Source organism: Eumetopias jubatus, unplaced genomic scaffold, assembly GCF_037043125.1.
Source record: "Eumetopias jubatus isolate StellerSeaLion01/CBP00866 unplaced genomic scaffold, mEumJub1_p1.0 scaffold_9, whole genome shotgun sequence".
Lineage (NCBI taxonomy): Eukaryota > Metazoa > Chordata > Mammalia > Carnivora > Otariidae > Eumetopias > Eumetopias jubatus.
Window position 1 is genome coordinate 30664615 of NW_028274815.1, and position 19132 is coordinate 30683746.

General features: G+C 40.0%; 1 protein-coding gene across 9 annotated transcripts in view; it reads right to left on the reverse strand.

The window, feature by feature from the left end:
• The window catches only part of EIF2AK2 (eukaryotic translation initiation factor 2 alpha kinase 2), a 38794-nt gene that overhangs the window by 7574 nt on the left and 12088 nt on the right, over positions 1–19132 (reverse strand). For 8 of the 9 annotated variants that reach the window (XM_028117120.2, XM_028117118.2, XM_028117113.2 and 5 more), the window contains 7 exons: positions 18353–18415; positions 16621–16743; positions 12889–13008; positions 10930–11110; positions 6608–6736; positions 1080–1181; positions 39–92 (listed from right to left, as the gene is read on the reverse strand). In XM_028117120.2, the coding sequence (XP_027972921.1) occupies positions 39–92; positions 1080–1181; positions 6608–6736; positions 10930–11110; positions 12889–13008; positions 16621–16743; positions 18353–18415 (772 nt within the window). Of the gene's footprint in view, positions 1–38; positions 93–1079; positions 1182–1425; positions 1562–6607; positions 6737–10929; positions 11111–12888; positions 13009–16620; positions 16744–18352; positions 18416–19132 lie in introns of those variants that run through there. The other variant, XM_028117116.2, reaches the window with a different exon arrangement.

Sequence of the window (19132 nt, forward strand, 5' to 3'; positions counted from 1 at the left end):
TGAAATAAATGAAATTCTGATTATTTTCAAGTGCTTACTTCTCTGTCATCGAACATATCTGAGAACTTGTCAGTCCTTAGGTCTTTAAAAATCTGAAAATAAAACATATATATATATAGTCATTAGGAGATTACTCACTTGGGAGGAAAACCAAACTTGTTTCTTAGCCAAGAAGCACACAGGACTCCCCTTCTCCCACCTTGCCCCATCCTTAACATCATGATATGCTGAAGTGTTAAGAGCATCATATGCATTATCTCCCTTCATCCTTCTTGGAATCTTATGTGATAGGTATTTTCATTACCCCGTGTACAGAGAAGGCTGTTGGCTCCAGGCAAGTTCCCTTTACTGAGCTTCAGACCAAGCTGTCCTGTTGCCTAATGTCTTTAGCGGCAACCCACTGCCTCCATAAGAAAGTCCATCACCTTGCCTTCATCTAGCCCCAGCATGTCTTTCCAGTGCCATCAACCCTCGCTTCCTTGTCACTTATATACTCCAATAAAAATGCCACTGCCTGCTATTCCCACACTCTGCACATTGCTGTCTGAAGGCTGGATCTGCCTTCTTTCTATTTTGGACCATTAGAGGCGAACCAGTCCTTCAAAGCCCAGCTTAAATACCTCCATGAAACCGAAATCCCTCTAGCTAGCAAGATCTCTGTCCTAGCCATTTCCACAAAACTTCATGTCTTCTCCCAAAACATGTATGGCATTCTCTTATTTTCCTTTCTAGAATATAAGCTCCTTGAGAACAAGGCTTATTCATTTTTATAACCCTGTAGCACTTAGCACGGTGTCTTCTGCAAAGCAGGCAATCCATAAAAGTTTACTGACTGACTCAAAAAAGAAACAGCTGTAGCTTTATGAGCTGTACATACCTCTCAAAGAAGACCAAAGGTTTTGGTCTTAAACAAAAAGCTTTGGTTGCCCAAACATGGAAAAGATAAAATCCATATTTCGTTTTTGGTCAACACGAATATATTCAAGCCGATCCTCCCATGAGGGTAATTATTGTAGCAGCACTTTGGAAATGACTGTTAATAATTTTTGTTGCTTAATTATTTTTGTGAGATTATTTACCTTTATTGTTTCTGAAAGAGTGGGACATATGTAAAGAAGTTCTGCGAGAATTAGCCCCAAAGCAAAGATATCCACTTCTTTTCCATATTCTGGTGAAGAAATCTAAAGAGACCAAGATATGTTTACATTCGTTACTCACCCAATATAAATATCCAAGTTCTTCTGAAGCCAAAAAAAGTTATTTGACCAAATATCTTCTATCATGTTACATGTTTGTTAGCAACATCTGTGGAGTCTGACTGCCCTGGTTCCAATCTGTCACTAAATAGCTGCATCACCCATGTAAATGAACCATCAAGGGTAGAATAATCTCAACCATAAAAATGGGGATAACAAGAGTTCCAACCTCAGAGTTTGACTGTGGTGTTAAGGAAGATGCAGCAGGTAAAATAGCTAAAATATTTCTCACAAGTGACTTGCATGCAAATGTTCATAGAAGATGTATTTCTAATATTCTGACTGGAAGCAATCCGAATGTCCATCTGCAAGAGAATGAATAAGCACACTGTGGCCTCTTCAGGCAATGGAATAGTACTCAGTAACGAAAAGGAATAATCTGTTGGCATAAGCAACGACTAGAAGTTCTCCAATAGACATTACTTCGAGGGAAATAATCAAATACAAGAAAGTACATAAAGTATGATTCCATTCATATGAAGCTCAAGACAGGGAAAACTAATCTGTGGTGATAGAAATCAGAGCACTGATTGCCTCTGGGAAGGAGGGATGGACTGGAAAGGGCCTGAGGGAATTCTCACAGGTGAGGATAATGCTCTACATTTTCATAGGCTTCTGGGTTTCAAAAAACCAGTCAAAAAAATGTACATTTAAGATATGTACATTTTATGGTGTATAAATCATGCCCTAATAAAATGATTTTTAATTTAAAAACCACTAAGAAAATGAAAAGCACAATGATGAATGAATTTTTAAAAAATATTTTTAGGGTGGCAATACAGGGTGCAGGAGATATTTAATAGAGTGCGAGTTAAAGGGGGGCCATTAGCCACCTATTGTCTCCCACTTTCACATTCCACAAAAAACTTAAATTATGTCTTTGTGCCGCACGGTCCCCAAAGGGAACAGGTGGATTTCCTCTCCATTCTAGACTCTCAAACATCAAAAAGATGAAAAATAGACAATAAACTGTCAACCAAAAAATATAAGCTACTGGAATAGCGAATCTATATATAAGACAAACATTCACAATCAATAGCTGTACGACCAGGTTCATAACAGCAATTTTCACAAGAGCCAAAAGGTAGAGCAACCCACGAATCCACTGACTGATGAATAGATGTGGTCTATCCATACAACGGAATATTGTTAATCCTTAAAAAGGAAGGACATTCTGACATATTGCTCCAGCATGGGTGATATTGAAGATATTATGCTGGGTGAAAAAAGCTAGTCACAAAAAGACAAATACTCTATGATTCTACTTACACAAGATATCTAGAGTGGACAAATTCATAGAGACAGTAGGATGGTGGTTGCCAGGGCTGGGGGAGAGGGGAACGCAGAGCTATTCAATGGGTGCAGAGTTTCAGCTTTGCAAGATGAAAAGAGTTCGTTCTGGAGAGGGATGGTGGAGATGATTGCACAACAACGTAAAAGTACTTGATGCCACTCAACTGTGCACTTAAAAATGGCTAACACAGAAAATTTTATGTTATGTGTATTTTACCACAATTAAAAATAAATGTTTTAAAATCAATAGACTTACTAATAACCAATTAGATACAAGGAGTCCCGTTTTAACAGCAAAACACTACATATATTGAGGGAAATGCTTTAAAAATATAAGTGGTCAAAAAAATGAAAATATAAGTGGTCTTCATGAAGAAAAAAATATTTTAAAACTTCATTGAAGAATATAAAAATGGCCTTAAGGTAGGTTTATCATTGCCCCCGGCTGTGCCCTGGCCTCCCAGTAAGAGGATGACACCTGCCATCTCCACCCCTTGGGGTGGGCCATGCAATTCACACAGGGCCATGATGGTTAGTGATGTGTGCCGCTCCTGGGCAGAGCCCACCCAAGTCATCACGAGGTTCTACCACCGCCACCAGCTGTGAGGACAGCAATGACCCAGACAGGGTGCTTCCTTCAGTCTGGGTTCTGGAATGAAGGAAACACGTGGAACAAAACCACAGCCAGATCGCAGCCAACACATCACATGGGCGAGAAATAAATCTTTGGTGTTTTGTATGCCACGAGGAGACTGGGAGTCACTGGTTACCGTGAGACTGCCTGACCAAGGCTGACTTGAGAGAGGACTTGAATAAGTGGAAGAAACCCGCCATTTCCTGGAGCAGAAGTCTCAGATATACAAAAATGTCAATTCTCTTCAGTTGAATCCTTAAATTTAACGCAGTTTCTGTCAAAAATCTCAACACCAGTGATGGACCATGACAGGCTGATTCTATAGTTCAAATGCAATAGTGAATGTGAACACTAAGAACATTTTTAAAATGAAGAATGTGGGAGGTCCTGCTGTCCAAATACTAAAACTGATATTATAATGCTATAATAACTGAGACAGTATGATATTAAAGAGAAAAAGATAAAAATAAGTCATTTGGACAGAAGAGCATCTAAAAACAGATCCATGAGTGTGTGGGAATTTCATGTATGATAAAATAGCATTTCTTTTAGGTTTTTATTTAAATTCCAGTTAGTTGCCATATAGTGTAATATTAGTTTCAGGTATATAATATAGTAACTCAACTCCTCCATGCATCACCCAGGGCTCATCACAAGTACACTCCTTGATCCCTATCACCTATTTCACCCATCCCCCCACCAACCTCCCCTCTGGGAACCATCAGTTTGTTCTCTATAGTTAAGAGTCTGTTTCTTGGTTTGCCTCTCTCTTTTTTCCCCCTTTGCTCATTTGTTTTCTTAAATTCCACATATGAGTGAAATCATATATTTGTCTTTTTCTGACTTATTCTGCTTAGCATAATTCTCTCTAGCTCTATCCACATCATTGCAAATAGCAAGATTTCATTCTTTTTTATGGCTGAATAATATTCCTCTGTGTGTGTGTGTGTGTGTGTGTGTGTGTGTGTGTGTGTGTGTGTGTGTCTCCCACATCTTCTTTATCCACTCATCAGTCGATGGACACTTGGACTTTTACCATAATTTGTAAGATAATGCTGCTATAAACATCGGGATGCATGTATCCCTTTGAATTAGTAGTTTTGTATTCTTTGGGTAAATACCTAGCAGTGTGATTGCTGGATTACAGGGTAGTTCTAGTTTTAACTTTTTGAGAAACTCCTATAGTGTTTTCCAGAGTTTGCATTCTAACCAACAGTGCAAGAGGGTTCCCCTTTCTCCACATCCTCACCAACATTTGTTGTTTCTTGTGTTGTTGATTTTAGCTATTCTGACAGGTGTGAGGTGAGATCTCACTGTAGTTTTGATTTGCATTTCCCTGATGACAAGTGATGTTGAACATCTTTTCATGTCTCTGTTGGTCATCTGTATGTCTTCTTTGGAAAAATATCTATTCATATCTCTTGCCCATTTTTCTAAATTGGATTGTTTTTTGGGTGTTGAGTGTTATAAGTTCTTTATATATTTTGGATACTAACCCTTTATGGGACATGTCATTTGCAAATATCTTCTCCCATTCCGTAGGCTGCCTTTTAGTTTTCTTGATTGTTTCCTTCACTGTGCAGCAGCTTTTTTTTTTATTTTGATGTAGTCCCAATAGTTTATTTTTGCTTTTGTTTCCCTTGCCTCAGGAGACACATCTAGAAAGAAGTTGCTATGGCTGATGTCAAAGAGATTGCTGCCTATGTTCTCTTTTACAATTTTTATAGGTTCAAGTCTCATATTTAGGCCTTTAATCCGTTTTGAATTTATTTTTGTGTATGGTGTAAGAAAGTGGTCCAGTTTCATTCTTTTGCATGTGGCTGTCCAATTTTTCCAATACCATTTGTTGAAGAGACTGTCTTTTTCCCATTGGATATTCTTTCTTGCTTTGTCAAAGATTAATTGACCATATAATTGTGGGTTCATATCTAGGTTTTCTATTCTGTTCCATTGATCTATATGCCTATTTTTGTGCCACCACCATACTGTTTTGATTACAAATACCATTTTTATTATGGTAAAATAGACATAAAATTTATCATTTTAACCATTTTATGTGTGCAATTCAATGGCATTAAGTACCCTCACAATATCACACAACCATTACCGGTATCTATTTCCAAAATTTTTTCATCATCCCAAACAGAACTGCACCATTAAACAATTTCCCATTCTTCCTCAGGCCCTAGTAACTTCTGTTCTACTTTTTGTTTCTATGAATTTTCCTTAAAATAAAAGCTTACATCATGAACTATCTGATACATGGTGATGGGCAACTGCATATCCACATGAGGAAGATCAAGGTATACACCTTCCTCAGATGTATACAAAAACTAATTCAAGTTAGGCTCAATTAAAGTAAAAACACAAAATATTTTTGTAATGTGGGAGAAATGGCCTCCAAAATAAAAATGAGAAACCCAGCAGCCATAAAGAAAATACTGATAAACATGACAACTTAAAATTTAAGCTTCCATGATACATCATAAACAAAGAAATAAGGAACAATCAAGGAGAACAAATCTGCAATATGGTTAACAGATACAGAATCAGTCACTGAAATATATAAATATTCCCTACAAATAAATTAGGAGCAGATAACCTAATTAAGAAAAACGAGGAAAGTACACATAGAATCTGCAGAAAAATCGTAAGTAAATACATGTAAAGATGGTCTACCTTACTAAAAATCTGAAAAATGCAAACTGAACCAGCAAGATACTCCTCATTCATCACAGCGGCCCAAACTGCAGTCTGCTAGCACCCTAGTCTGATTGGGAATGGGAAGGAGAAAGCAGCATTCTCCAACACTTTGGGAGGAAGGCATAGTAGAATCCCTTTTTGGGGGATGACAATGTCACAGTATTGGCCAAGTTTGAAATGCACTTGTCATTCTATTCAATAATTTCACTTGAACGAACCTATCATAGATGATCATGGAAATACTTGTTTTTAGAGTCAAAGATAAGGGGGGGAACATAAAAACTTGCTAACAGCCTAAATAAATACGCATCAATAAGAAAGTTACATAAATGATGTATAGGTCAGCATACAATACAGTTGCTAAAATGGATGTGCCAGATGCACGTGTGCTGATATAGAAAGATTAGGATACATTGTTGAATGAAAAAAAATAAGGCGCAAAATAACATTACAGTAACTTTGTAAAAGCATGTCCTTATATCTTTATGCAAAAAGTCTCTATATACATATATATCTGTGTTTATATATGTTTATAACTCACAGAAAATTATCTAAAACGATAAACAACAGACTCCATGAGAAGAGTAGAAAAGAATATTAAAGGGAATTTTCCATTTTTGTTCTATATGCTTCTTTGTTGTTTTACTAAGAGGTGTCTATTATCTCTATAATTAGAAATACAAAAGAAGTGAAAAATACATAGAAAGGAAAGGGACCTCACCTGCTCTGGGCTCATGTATGTAAAAGTTCCTGTATTACTTGTCCGATTTGCACAGTCTTTCAAGGATGTCACAAGTCCAAAGTCTCCAATCTTTATGTGTTTTGTATTTACTAAAAATATGTTACCTGGCTACAGAAAAAAAAAAAAAAACACCCAATATTTATAAGTACCAATTCAACAGACTGTTATCACATTTCCAAATCATATTAACAAGGGCTATTTTTATATTTCCTTATAAGGTATTTACCCTTACACGGGTAGTCCAAAACAGGATACTTAGTCCCAGGTCTCTAAAGTACCAGCTGAGGAAGTAAGGACTTCTCTGTCAGCAGAGAAGGCTTCGGGCATAACTGCCTTCAAATATCTGAAGATATGCTTAGCGGAAGGTGGATTCACTCTGCACAGTACTAGAGGATAGAAACAACCAAAGGCTTGCTTTAATATATCCTAATATACTAATAGTGTGGTCCAAAGAATGGGAATTTGAGAGTCCCCATCTCAGGGAGTATTCAAGGTGGGGCTGGACACCGACTTGGTAGAAATGTTACAAATACGAATCCAGGATCTGTTGGGGATGGAAGTAGAAGCCCTTCAGATCTCTAAGTTTGAGATTCTCAGAATGAGTCTCTTCTCAATAAAGCTGTTAAGATATCCTGTGCAGAATTTCTCCCGGGGATTTCCTTGATGTCAATTTCTCCAGACCCCTGGCAACTTCTTAACAAACCCACCCCCTCTGTTCTTGAAGGCAGGCCACATCAACTGGAAGCTGATAACTAGCACTTAAGTATTTCTGTCCATGTACATCTCTAAGCAGATGGAAAAAGGCGGGGGGCGGTGGGGGACAAATAGGGAGTGTTGTTCATCCTATTCCACCATTTTGTAGGTCGTACTGATGAACACCCTAAAGACCATGAAAACAGGAAGGTTGTTGATAAGGAAATTAATATTTTGCCATTCTTGGGGTGCCTGGCTAGCTCAGTTGGTGGAGCGTGAGACCCTTGATCTCAGGGTGGTGAGTTCGAGCCCCACGCTGGGTGTAGACACTGCTCAGAAATAAAATATTTAAAAATACATATTCTGTCATTCTTGAAAAGGCAACTTTGAATATGACGTTGGGTTTGACGTACACGTGCAGACTCTGGGAGGTAAGTAATACTCATGAGAGGGCCTAGCAAAGGAGCTGACAGGGAAGAGACCACAAAGTCAAGAAGGCTCAAAGAGAGCTTCCAAGAAGACAGCCGAAAAAGGCTCACGCAGCAATTAGCAGTTAGAGTGGCACCATTCACAATGAGATTGGAATCTACTGCTAATAATGAAGACGGAAACTTGCAGATGCGTGTGGGGTGGGTGCAGAGAGTAAAACCTCCCAATGCAGTATTCAGGTTACCATGTAGGAATACACTGGGTTTGCAAGTGCAACGGCTCCTCCCGCAGAGGTCTATAACTTGACTCTGAGCAACCCTGAGGTTGCATTTAGGATGCTTCTAAATATATAAGCTGGATGAGACTGTCTCGTAAAAATAGCAGATCACTTGTTAATAGTTCATTAAAAAGAAAAAATACGGGCGCCTGGGTGGCTCAGTTAAGCGTCTGCCTTTGGCTTAGGTCATGATCCCAGGGTCCTGGGATCGAGCCCCGCATCCTCAGGGAGCCTGCTTCTCCCTCTCCTCCCTGCTGGTGCTCCCTCTCGCTCTCTCTCTCAAATAAATGAAATACAATCTTAAAAAAAAAGCAAAAGAAAAACAATAAGGTCACATTTTGTCTAATCAGTTATGGTATAATAAGGCAAAAAAAAAAGTGCAAACTTTATACAGGAGGTACAGGGAAAAAGGACTGAATCTGCAGACCGAGGCTGACCAAAGAGCCTGGGTCTACAGAGGGAAAGAACTTCCAGAAGCTTTCACTCTAGAAACCTCTATGTCCCTCACCAGTATCTTCGTCTAGTTTTTTTTCCCTCCGTTTTGCTGTAATATCTTTTTTTTATTACTGAGGTATAATTAACATATAATTTTCAGATGTATGATGTAATGATTTGATGGTCTAATTCTTCAGATTCTGACAGAAAGTGGTAAATGCTGGTAGACTTTATACAGTAGGGACTTCTGGGGTAAAGACCATTCTCTGGCAAAAAGCACCTATAACTGGTATCGTGTGAAGCATCACAGAGAAAGGTGCACGCCTTCGCTGGCATCTTCTTTCAGATGGGAGAAAGCAGCAACTCTAGCAGTAAAGCTAGAAAAGTCAGGAGAGGCACGAAGGCTCAGGAGTATTAAAATCCGACCTTTGAACAACTGCGGACCTGGAGCGAACACTGTCTGCAAACAGAGCCGAGAGAAGAACCCCCCGTAACCCAGGGCACAGGCAGCGTGGGAGACAGAGGTGCTAGGGAAAGGAATGGCCAGGCAGTACCTGTCAGTTTCACGAATTCATCCAGAATCATACCCAAACGTCTGCATTTATTTGCAGATTACTTTATAAGTAACTGTGCTTAAATTTTTTATTTAAGTATATATATGATTTATTCCAAAGTGAAGGTATAGCCATTCTAAATCTATTCTTTTGAGCATAGTTCTTATAACATTCCAACTTTAAAATGCACCTTTAAGATACTGTTAAAGAAAGATGGAACCAGGGGCACCTGGGTGGCTCAGTCCGTTAAGCTCAGGTCATGATCCCGGCGTCCTGGAATTGAGTCCCACATTGGGCTCCCTGCTCAGCGGGGAGTCTGCTTCTCCCTTTCTCTCCCTCTTTCTCTCTGTCCCTCCCCGCCCCACCTCATGTTCTCTCTCTCTCAAATAAATAAAATCTTGAAAAGAAAAACGGAAGGAAAGGGAAGAAAGAAAGAAAGAAAAGAAAGAAGAAAGAAAAGAAAGAAAGAAGAAAAAAGAAAGAGAGAGAAAGAAAAGGAAGGAAGGAAGGAAGGAAGGAAGGAAGGAAGGAAGGAAGAAAGAAAGAAAAAGAAAGAAAGAAAGAAAGAAAGAAAGAAAGAAAGAAAGAAAGAAAGAAAAGAAAGAAAGAAAGAAAAGAAAGAAAGAAAGAAAGAAAGGGAAAGAAAAAGAAAAAGAAAGAAAGAAAGAAAGAAAGAAAGAAAGAAAGAAAGAAAGAGAAAGAAAGAAAGAAAGAAAGAAAGAAAGAAAGAAAGAAAGAAAGAAAGAAAGAAAGAAAGAAAGAAAGAAAGAAAGAAAGAAAGAAAGAAAGAAAGAAAGAAAGAAAGAAAGAAAGAAAGAAAGAAAGAAAGAAAAGATGGAACCAGGTGGATTCCTACACAAAGGCCTCAAGCCTCCAGCTCCTGGGGGCAGACCAAAGACACACTATCTTTTATAGGCCAATTATTCCAATCTGCCCCAACAACTCTATACACAGGTGCTTCTGTTTCTCAAGAAACTCTTTCGCCTCATTCCTCATTCCTGGCTATTGCAGATGGGCGGGATAAGCAAACAGCCAAGATCCATGGAGATGAGGTGCTTCTGCCAGATCCAGAGTGATCAGGAAAGGCTACGTAAAGAAATTGAGACCAAAAAAGACAAGCAGGAGAGTGTTCCATGCAAGAAGAACATGAACAAAGGCTCAGTGTTAGGATTCCACATGGCTAGTTTGTGATGGGAGTAGGCAGATTATAGGGAAGAGAGACTGGGGACACCATGAAAAACTCTTCTGTCCCTTCTTTCATTTTGATGAGAAGGCAAAATGGGAAAACAGCTCATCTGGACCATGAAAGAAGCTAGGAAGCCAGCAGAAAATAAAAATACAAAGGTATGCTATGTGTTCCAAGTTTTGGATCAGTACAATTTTCCAATCATGGGGTAGAAATGTCTAACCAGATGCCAAGAAAATTCTAGACTCTGGCTCCAGTAGCTGTGACTGCCCTCAAGAGTAATGACTTAAGAAATTAGGAGAACCATGTTCCCAAAGCCAGTCACGGGAGTCCCTTCTGCCTCTCAAACAAGCCTGAGTAACGGCAGAAGCAGAGACAGAGCGGCCCGTTGGCTGTGCTAACCACAGCAATGATCTGCACAGAAATGTTCAGCTTACGAAAGCTATTGGTGTTTGCAACTGGAGTTTGACAAGCAGCCAGATAACACCAGAAGGGAATGAGCTCCTGCCTATAGGGCTCCTTCTGATTGTCTAGATACATTCATTTGTCCTGGAGATCTTCTGAGTGGTGCCATGGAATGGTATTTGGGGCAAGTTCTGGATCTATTCTAACTTTAAAGGATCAGAGATATTATTTCCTCAGGACTGTCAATCAATTCTAAAACTAGAGAAGATAGATTTAAAATTACTAAATCACATCAAATCTGAAGAGTACATTTTCCATTTACCTTAAGGTCTCTGTGAATTAGCTGTTTGCCGTGTATATACTCTACACCTGCTGCTATTTGTTCATATAATTCCAGAGACAAAGGTTTGTCTGGTGTCTTGCCTCTTCTGTCGTCAATCCATGCCTCCAATGTCCCTTTATCACAGAATTCCATTTGGATGAGAAGGCACTTAATCTTTGCTCTGGATATAAAATTTGCAGTACGTTACATGTAGCAATAAAAATAAATTTATAAAAAATAACCTTTCTTTTTAAAATTACACTTTATCTCCTTAAGAACCCCCAAACATGTCTCAAAACAGAAATCTAAATATAATAAACTTGAATCAAAATACATCATTTTTTATTTAAATCATAAGTTCCCAAATGTCCAGAGCACTGTTAACTATTTTATAAAGTTTGAGCCTGCCCATTCTTTAATGGTAAAAGATCCTTGATCCCCTTTGCTAATAGGAATAGGAACATTAATACAATGGCAATAAAGAAAACCAAAGTTCATTACTACATAAAATAATTCTGGAACGTTTTAATTTACTATCGACCTACTGAACATCTATTTTGTGGAAAGCACAGAACAGGCACCTAGAGAGGAAAAAATGAATTAGATACCATCCTTGCCATCATGGGGATTACGGTTTAATAAGAGAGAAATACGGGCAAAACAAATCGAAAACAATAGCGTAAAGATAGGTTCTCAAAGAGAAGTGCCAATAAATTGCTAAGAGATACCTGTGAGGACTGATTTTGCTAACCATGCTTTTATTTTGGTCATGAGGTCAACTAGGTTGGCCTCAATATTAATTTATATTCTTTGAACTTATGTTGGCTAGAAAATAGGAAGAGAAAGCCAAGAATCTGTGGAAAGCTAAAGTCCTGCCTGTATGCTGATGGTCAGCAACCCCTGAAACTAAAAAGCTCTCAATTACATGGGGCAGAGCCGGGGCTGGAGTCGGGAGTCGATGAATGAACAGGTCTCAATGTCCTCGGGATTTCCGTGAGCACGGTCCCCCCAAGAAACACTGGCTGACTTTCAGAAGGAGATGTCAGGTCTTGAGAGCCGCCCTCCAGTCCTTTGTCAGGGGCTTGAGACAAAACATGAGTGATACCAGGTGGGGTACCTGCTCCTAGTCTTAAAATTATTTTCACTGCCCACCACACCACCATAAGTGGTGTGGCTGTATTCAAGAGAGACTCCTTGGGGCACCTGGCTGGCTCAGTCAGTAGAGCAGGTGACTCCTGATCTGAGGGTCGTCAGTTCAAGCCCCATGTTGGGCATGGAGCCTACTTAAAAAAAAAATTTAAATTTTAAAAAGAGGGGCGCCTGGGTGGCTCAGTCGGTTAAGCGTCTGCCTTCAGCTCAGGTCATGATCCCAGGGTCCTGGGATCGAGACCCGCATCGGGCTCCTTGCTCAGCGGGAAGCCTGCTTCTCCCTCTCCCACTCCCCCTGCTTGTGTTCGCTCTCTCACTGTGTCTCTGTCTGTAAAATAAATAAATAAAATCTTTAAAAAAAAAAAAGAGAGAGAGAGAGACCCTCTTGACTGCACCCCACCAACCACTTTTTCCGCCTCTGAGAAGGGCAGAAAAGTGCTGGCAGCTGAGGAGGGGCTTCCAGCTGTAGCGTCGGTAACATGTTCAAACTTTCTCCACAAAGCTGCATTTACAGCCTGGTCTTAGGTTGTGGCATGTGAGCAAGCCTACACATTGACTGAGATTCTGAAAATAGCTGAGGACGATAAAAAAAAAAAAAATTTTTTTTTTTTAAGCAAGTTTGGAGCAAGGAATAGGAGCCACAAAAAGATTATTCGTTATTTCCTTACCTGGTGAATAGAGACATAACAGTGTCTCAAACAGTGTTTGTGGTTGTGATATTACTAATTAACGGCCTTATCCGGTGGCCCACACATAGTAAACGACAGTTTCCTCCATCCTATTAGGGCTATGAGAATTCTTTTTAGTTACCTTGAAGGATTTATGCTGTCCTCAAGATGGTAATCATTCCCAGCCCAGCAACCATAGTAGTGAACAATATTTGGGTGATCAAGTGCTGCCAAAGCTTTTACTTCACGCTCTACCTTCTTCCTTTAAAGAAACAGGGAACATAAAAGTATCATTATACATCCCTGTAAAAACTACAGGTTGAGTAACAGAAGACAGCTATGTATGCTCCCTTAGTCAACGGTCACCCTGGTTCCCACACTCTCAGTGTTTAAAAGGGAAGCCAGGAGCACTCAAAAGGAAAGACTGAACATAGAAAAAAACATAGCTGTTCTCACGCTCAACATAAGACAAAAAGCGGTGACTTCATTAATTCCAAATATCAGACAATTTAAAAGTCATTTGTGGTGGTCTCCGAAATGCCAGCCATGCAAATTTTGGTAGCTAAATCGCACAATCGTATTTTGTTTAGACTTGTGTTAAAATCACTTTGGATTTCACAAGCAAACCCTGTTTGGGCAACAAGGGTAATCCTTAAAGAACATAAATCAGAATTTTCAATGTGTAGCTAAATCGCACAATCGTATTTTGTTTAGACTTGTGTTAAAATCACTTTGGATTTCACAAGCAAACCCTGTTTGGGCAACAAGGGTAATCCTTAAAGAACATAAATCAGAATTTTCAATGTGTAGCAAAAATACACAAAGGAGATCATCTATGCAGAGAAAGTGAGACTACACAGCACATGTGGGAGCTTTACAGGGATGTGGAGTCAAGAGCAAAGATAATTCTATGCTACACGGAATAAATAAATTTGAGATTTCAATGGTGAGAAAGGGTAAGCAAACATTTTATAATTCCATTTTTTAATTTGAAAAGTTCTATATCTACATGACATAAAACTTATAAGAATAAAGGAAGAAAAAGTACTCATACATCAACAGTCCGAATACAATCAGTTATTTTGGATTGTTTCTTATCATCTTTCTTTACACACATTTTTATATACTTGTAATTGTAGTATATAGTTTTTATCCTATTTTTCCACATAACAGGTTATCTTTACTATTTTCCTTGTTACACAACCTATATAACCATCATGTATAAACTTTCTCATGTAAGATTTCAAAAGTACAGAAAATTAGAACAAATAGTGTCATGAACCGCTACCTAGCCATCACCCAGATGAAACAGTTATTAATTCCTGGCCATCTTACCCACTTCCTTATCTCCCCTGGATTATTCTGAAGCAAATTCCAACATCATACCATTTCATGTGTAAATATTTTCAGTATATAAGCCTCATTTTTGTAATGACTGCAAAATAGCTATTGAGCAGGGGAGAGAACAAAACATACTTAATTACTTCTTCATTGCTGCACATTTGGTTTGTTCTAATTTCTCACTGTTATAAATGACACTGTGATTGACATCTTTTCATATAATTTTTTCCATCATTTGGATACTATTCTTAGAATACGTTCCCAGACAGGAAACCCACGGGTCGTAGTGTATAAATATTCCAAGTATATTCTTAACTGTGTTATACCAATTTATGAAGCCACTAAAAATGTCCAAGATACTGTACCCTTATCATCGTTAAGTGTTACCATTAAAAAAACAATGGAATTGAACAGAAGGAGTAATACTCCATTCCTGTCAAGGAAAACGATGTGGAAAGTGGGGCGCCTGGGTGGCTCAGTCAGTTAGGGCGTCTGACTCTTGGTTTCAGCTCAGGTCCTGGGATCCAGCCCTGTCTCAGGCTCCGTGCTCAGCATGGAGTCTGCTTGAGATTCTCTGTCCTTCTCCCTCTGCCCCTCCCCCTGCGTGCTCTTTCTCTCTCTCTCTCTCTCTAAAATAAATAAATCAATCTTAAAAAAAAAATACACATAATGGGGCACCTGGGTGGCTCAGTCGTTAAGCCTTCAGCTCAGGTCATGATCTCCCAGTCCTGGGAGTGAGCCCCACACCAGGTTCCCAGCTCAGCAGGGAGTCCGCTTCTCCCTCTCCCTCTGCCTCTCCTTCTAGTTGTGCTCTCTCTGTCTCTCTCTCTCTCAAAATGAATAAAGAAAACCTTAACACACACACACACACACACACACACACACACACACACACACACACACAAAACGATGTGGAAAGAGAAAGCCTTGTTTTGATGCCAGGTGGTTATGGAGGGATTTCAACTGCAAGGCATTGTCCATGGGACAGGAGGTTTGTTTGGCTGAGACGAGGAGTGGCTAGGACTCCATGCCCGCTTCTCCTCTGCTCACAGCGTTTTCCTAAGCCCGTGTACCTTCCCCATCTCCTTCCCTAGACCTTGAGGGATAGGTCTGTAAGTTACACATAGTACAACTGCCAGAAAACAACAAGGAAGACTGGTGAATTGGTGAGCATGTGATTTAATACCTCCTTACCATGTGCTCTCTTTTCTGAAGGAGTTCTGCTATCCACTAAGTGGGGGGTGGGAGTCAGTAGGTGCAGATAATATATAAAACAACACGGGGAGCTATGGGTTATAGTGGGAACACAGTGGATTGGCATTCCAGAGAACAAGTTCTAAATCCCCACCTTGTGAACTCTACCTCTGAAACTAATAATACACTATACGTTAAGTAACTGAATTTAAATAAAATAAAATTTAAAAATAAATAAATCTCCACCTTGTTACCATAGTAGGTAGTGTCCAAAGATGGCCATCAATTCTTTTCCTCCGCATACATGCACCCACTCCTCACATTAAGAGGTAGAGTCTACTTGCTCTCCCCTCGAGTCTGAGCTGGCCTTAGTGATTTTGTTTAACCAATATAATGTGGAACTTCCAAGACTAAGTCAAAAGTAGCTTTTGCTGTTCCCTTTTGGGATGACTTGCTCTGGGGACAATCGCTCTTGGAACCCAGGCACTAAGTTGTGAGACGCCCAGGTGACATGAAGAAGCCATGTGGGGGCGCTCTGATTAACAATTCCAGCTGAATTTCCAGCCCACAGCCAGCTCGACTGCCAGCCATGGGTGACAACCATCCCTGGCCAAGCTTTCTGATGACTTCTTTTTTTAAAAAGATTTTATTTATTTATTTGTGAAAAAGAGGCAGGAGTGGGGAAGAGAGAGAGAGAGCACAAGTAGGGGGAGGGTCAGAGGGAGAGGGAGAAGCAGGCTCCCCAGTGAGAGGGCTCCATCCCAGGACCCTGGGATCATGACCTGAGCCGAAGGCAGATGCTTAACCCCCAAGCTTTCTGATGACTTCTGACTACAAAAGCATAACAGATCCCAGATGAGGATGGCCCAATGAGCACAACCAATCACAGGACAGTGACAGATAATAATAACTTGTTCTTTTTCAGCCACTATTATTTTGGAGTGGTGTATTATGCAATAATAGACAAATGGGATAGTTACCAACTAGGTTTTACTCTGACAAATCAGTTTGCCTCTTTGGGTCTCAGTCTCCTAATCGTAAAATAAAGAGAGGAGACCAGAAAATCTCAAAGGTCACTATAAGCTAGGTGATTCTATAACTTCAGTTTTCATCAAGACAGAATCAAAAGAATGATCAATGGTCTATCCAAATTTTTTACTGAAATAACCACAACAAAGTGAGGTTATGTCAGAGGAAGCCAAGCTCCTGATGAGTGACATTTTTAAGGAAGACTAGAAAAAAGTAAATAATCTGCTAATGAAGAAGAGAGAGACATAAAAAAAGAATCATGCACGTTCACACACCTTCCCATTCAAAGAAACAAACATGTACTACTTACTCTTTATCATATTTAACACGTTTAATAACATAAGTCTTCCCATCAATTTTGTGCTTTGCTTTGAAAACCTGACCGTATCCGCCTGAGCCAATAGGTGTTATTTCTGTAAAATCACAAGCAAACCTGAAAAGAGAAATGCCACTGTTATTCTGAGTTCAGTGGTCATGGCCCACCCCCACCCCCACCCAACACTTTCACTTCCCCTTAACGTCACCGGCACAACGGACTGAATAACAAACATGGCTCTACCCTTCTATATAAGAAGAGTTCACTCCACAGAAACTCTTGAATCACAAAGTCATAGTTTCTCCCGCTCATGCTCCCATTGTAACAAATCACCCTAGTAATGACATTCAACTTCTGGCTGCACAAAAGCCATGATAAAGATGCTTATCTCAAGTGTAAAACTTCAGAAGGAAGCACCATATTTGGTTCCCCAGCTACCACCAAGCTGTCATAAGAGAAATGAGCATGGTCTCTGAGCCTACCTACGTTTGTAACTACCTGGTTTTCCCCTCTCTCTCCTGCCCCACATTCCATCATTAAGCCCTGTCAGTTCTACTCCCCAAACATATCACTGGTGTGTGCCCACTTTTCCCCATCTCCAACATCTTCACACCAGTCCAAGCCCTCGTCAGCCACTACAGAACCGGGCTAGCTCGGACACTCCACTTCCAAGTCTCCTTCCTTTGCTCCAATCCATGAGCCACGCAGCAAGCAGGGTGAAAAACTCTGAGCCTGTCTCTCTGTTGCCTAAACTCTCCAATAGCCTCTTTTTGCTTTCAGCGAACCCCAGAAAGTCCTTAGATGGCCTAAAAGGGGTCTCGTGCTTCCCTCCCCAGTCTCATGGCACCACACCCTTGCTCACGCACTCCAAGCACACAGCGTCTTCCCCTTGAACGCTCGCATACCGTTCCTACCCTCACTTTCCCACATGTTCTGCTTTTACGAAGCCACAGACCCCACCTCCAGGCGCCCCGACATGGATGACCCCAGAAAAAGCCTTTGCCTCACCCCTCACACTAACCCCAACAGTCCTATTTCCATTTCTTACCATGTCATTGTTTTCCCTTGAGACCTCTGACCATAGATTGTAATTACAGATTTCTCACATAACTATCATCCCCATAAAACTGTGAGGGCGGAAGCTGTTTCTGTTTGTTCCCACTAAAAATCCGATGCCCCACACAGTGCCAGGTATATATGAGGTACTTATTAAATGTTTGTTGATTCTTTATTATTTTTTTTTACAATTGTATTCAATGTCTTCCTGTTGCAAATAGGCTTCACATTTGTTTTAGATATTTTGTTCAAACCCAAACACATAATCTACCACAAGAGGAACCTTTTTTCAATGTGAAATCCGGAATGGAGTTGGAAAATGGAAAACAGGTTCGAGTGGATCTATTCGGATTCCTTCAGGGGTCTTTTAAAAAAAAAATCACTGGTTTACAGAAATATTTACCTTCAATATAAAAACCTCCATGGGTGTCAGAAAAACTCACATTAGTATCACACAGATCTACATTTACCACATTCTGTTTGGATTCATCTAAACATTACCTCTCCAAGAGACAATGATTCTTTGGGAGTCTGACTGTACTAAAAAAATTAACTGTTCAGGGAGAAATAGAATTTAACCTGGCTGATGTACAACAGTCCCTTCAGAAGCTTTTGTCGAACGCGCAAACATATCTTTAAACAGATTTTCTTTTACAAGTTTCCCTCTTACCTGGCGTCCACAGTGTACTTGTTTTCTTTGGTCACAGGAGAGTTAAAGTTAGGTGCCAAACTTCTAAAATTTAAGAGAATATAAAACGCAAATAAAACTCAAATAAAATACAACTTTATGTCATGCGCTAGTTTTTTTATATTTTGAGTCAACTATTAGAATTACAAGGTAGAAAGCGATAACCTTTCTTTATAAAACAATATACTGACAGTTCTCCTCTGTCCACTAATAATTTTTCATTCCTTTCCTGATTCTTTTTTTTTTTTTCTTTGCCTTAACACATTCACTGTTGGTGTGCCACCTCTCCTTTCTTCCCTACAGCCTCAAAACCAAAGGAAATAGATCTCCTTGCACCATCATTCTGGTCTTTGTACTTCACTCCTGGCTGGTTGTGAGCCACGCGGCTATTGGAAGTTCAAACCCCGCTGATAACTAAACATATTCCAATTGCTATCTTCCCCCTAAGCCCTCAAGTCTTGAACTTCCTTAACCCCATCAGTGCCCATGATTCCTGTCTGTATCTCCTCCTCCTTGGCTTCTTCGTCACCCAGTTATTGGAACTCTGTTCCCTCAAACCCTGTCCACTCTTCCCATACAGTTTGTCTTGCATATTCTCATCCCTCGTCACTGCCATGATAACCATGGCTGACAGCTGGATCATCTTACACACACACACCTCTCTTCTCTCCACCCAAACACCCACGTCGGGAATCATCCCTCCCTGACACATCTCCTACGGTTCAGAATATATTGGTGGCTCATAATGGCTCCTACTGCCAT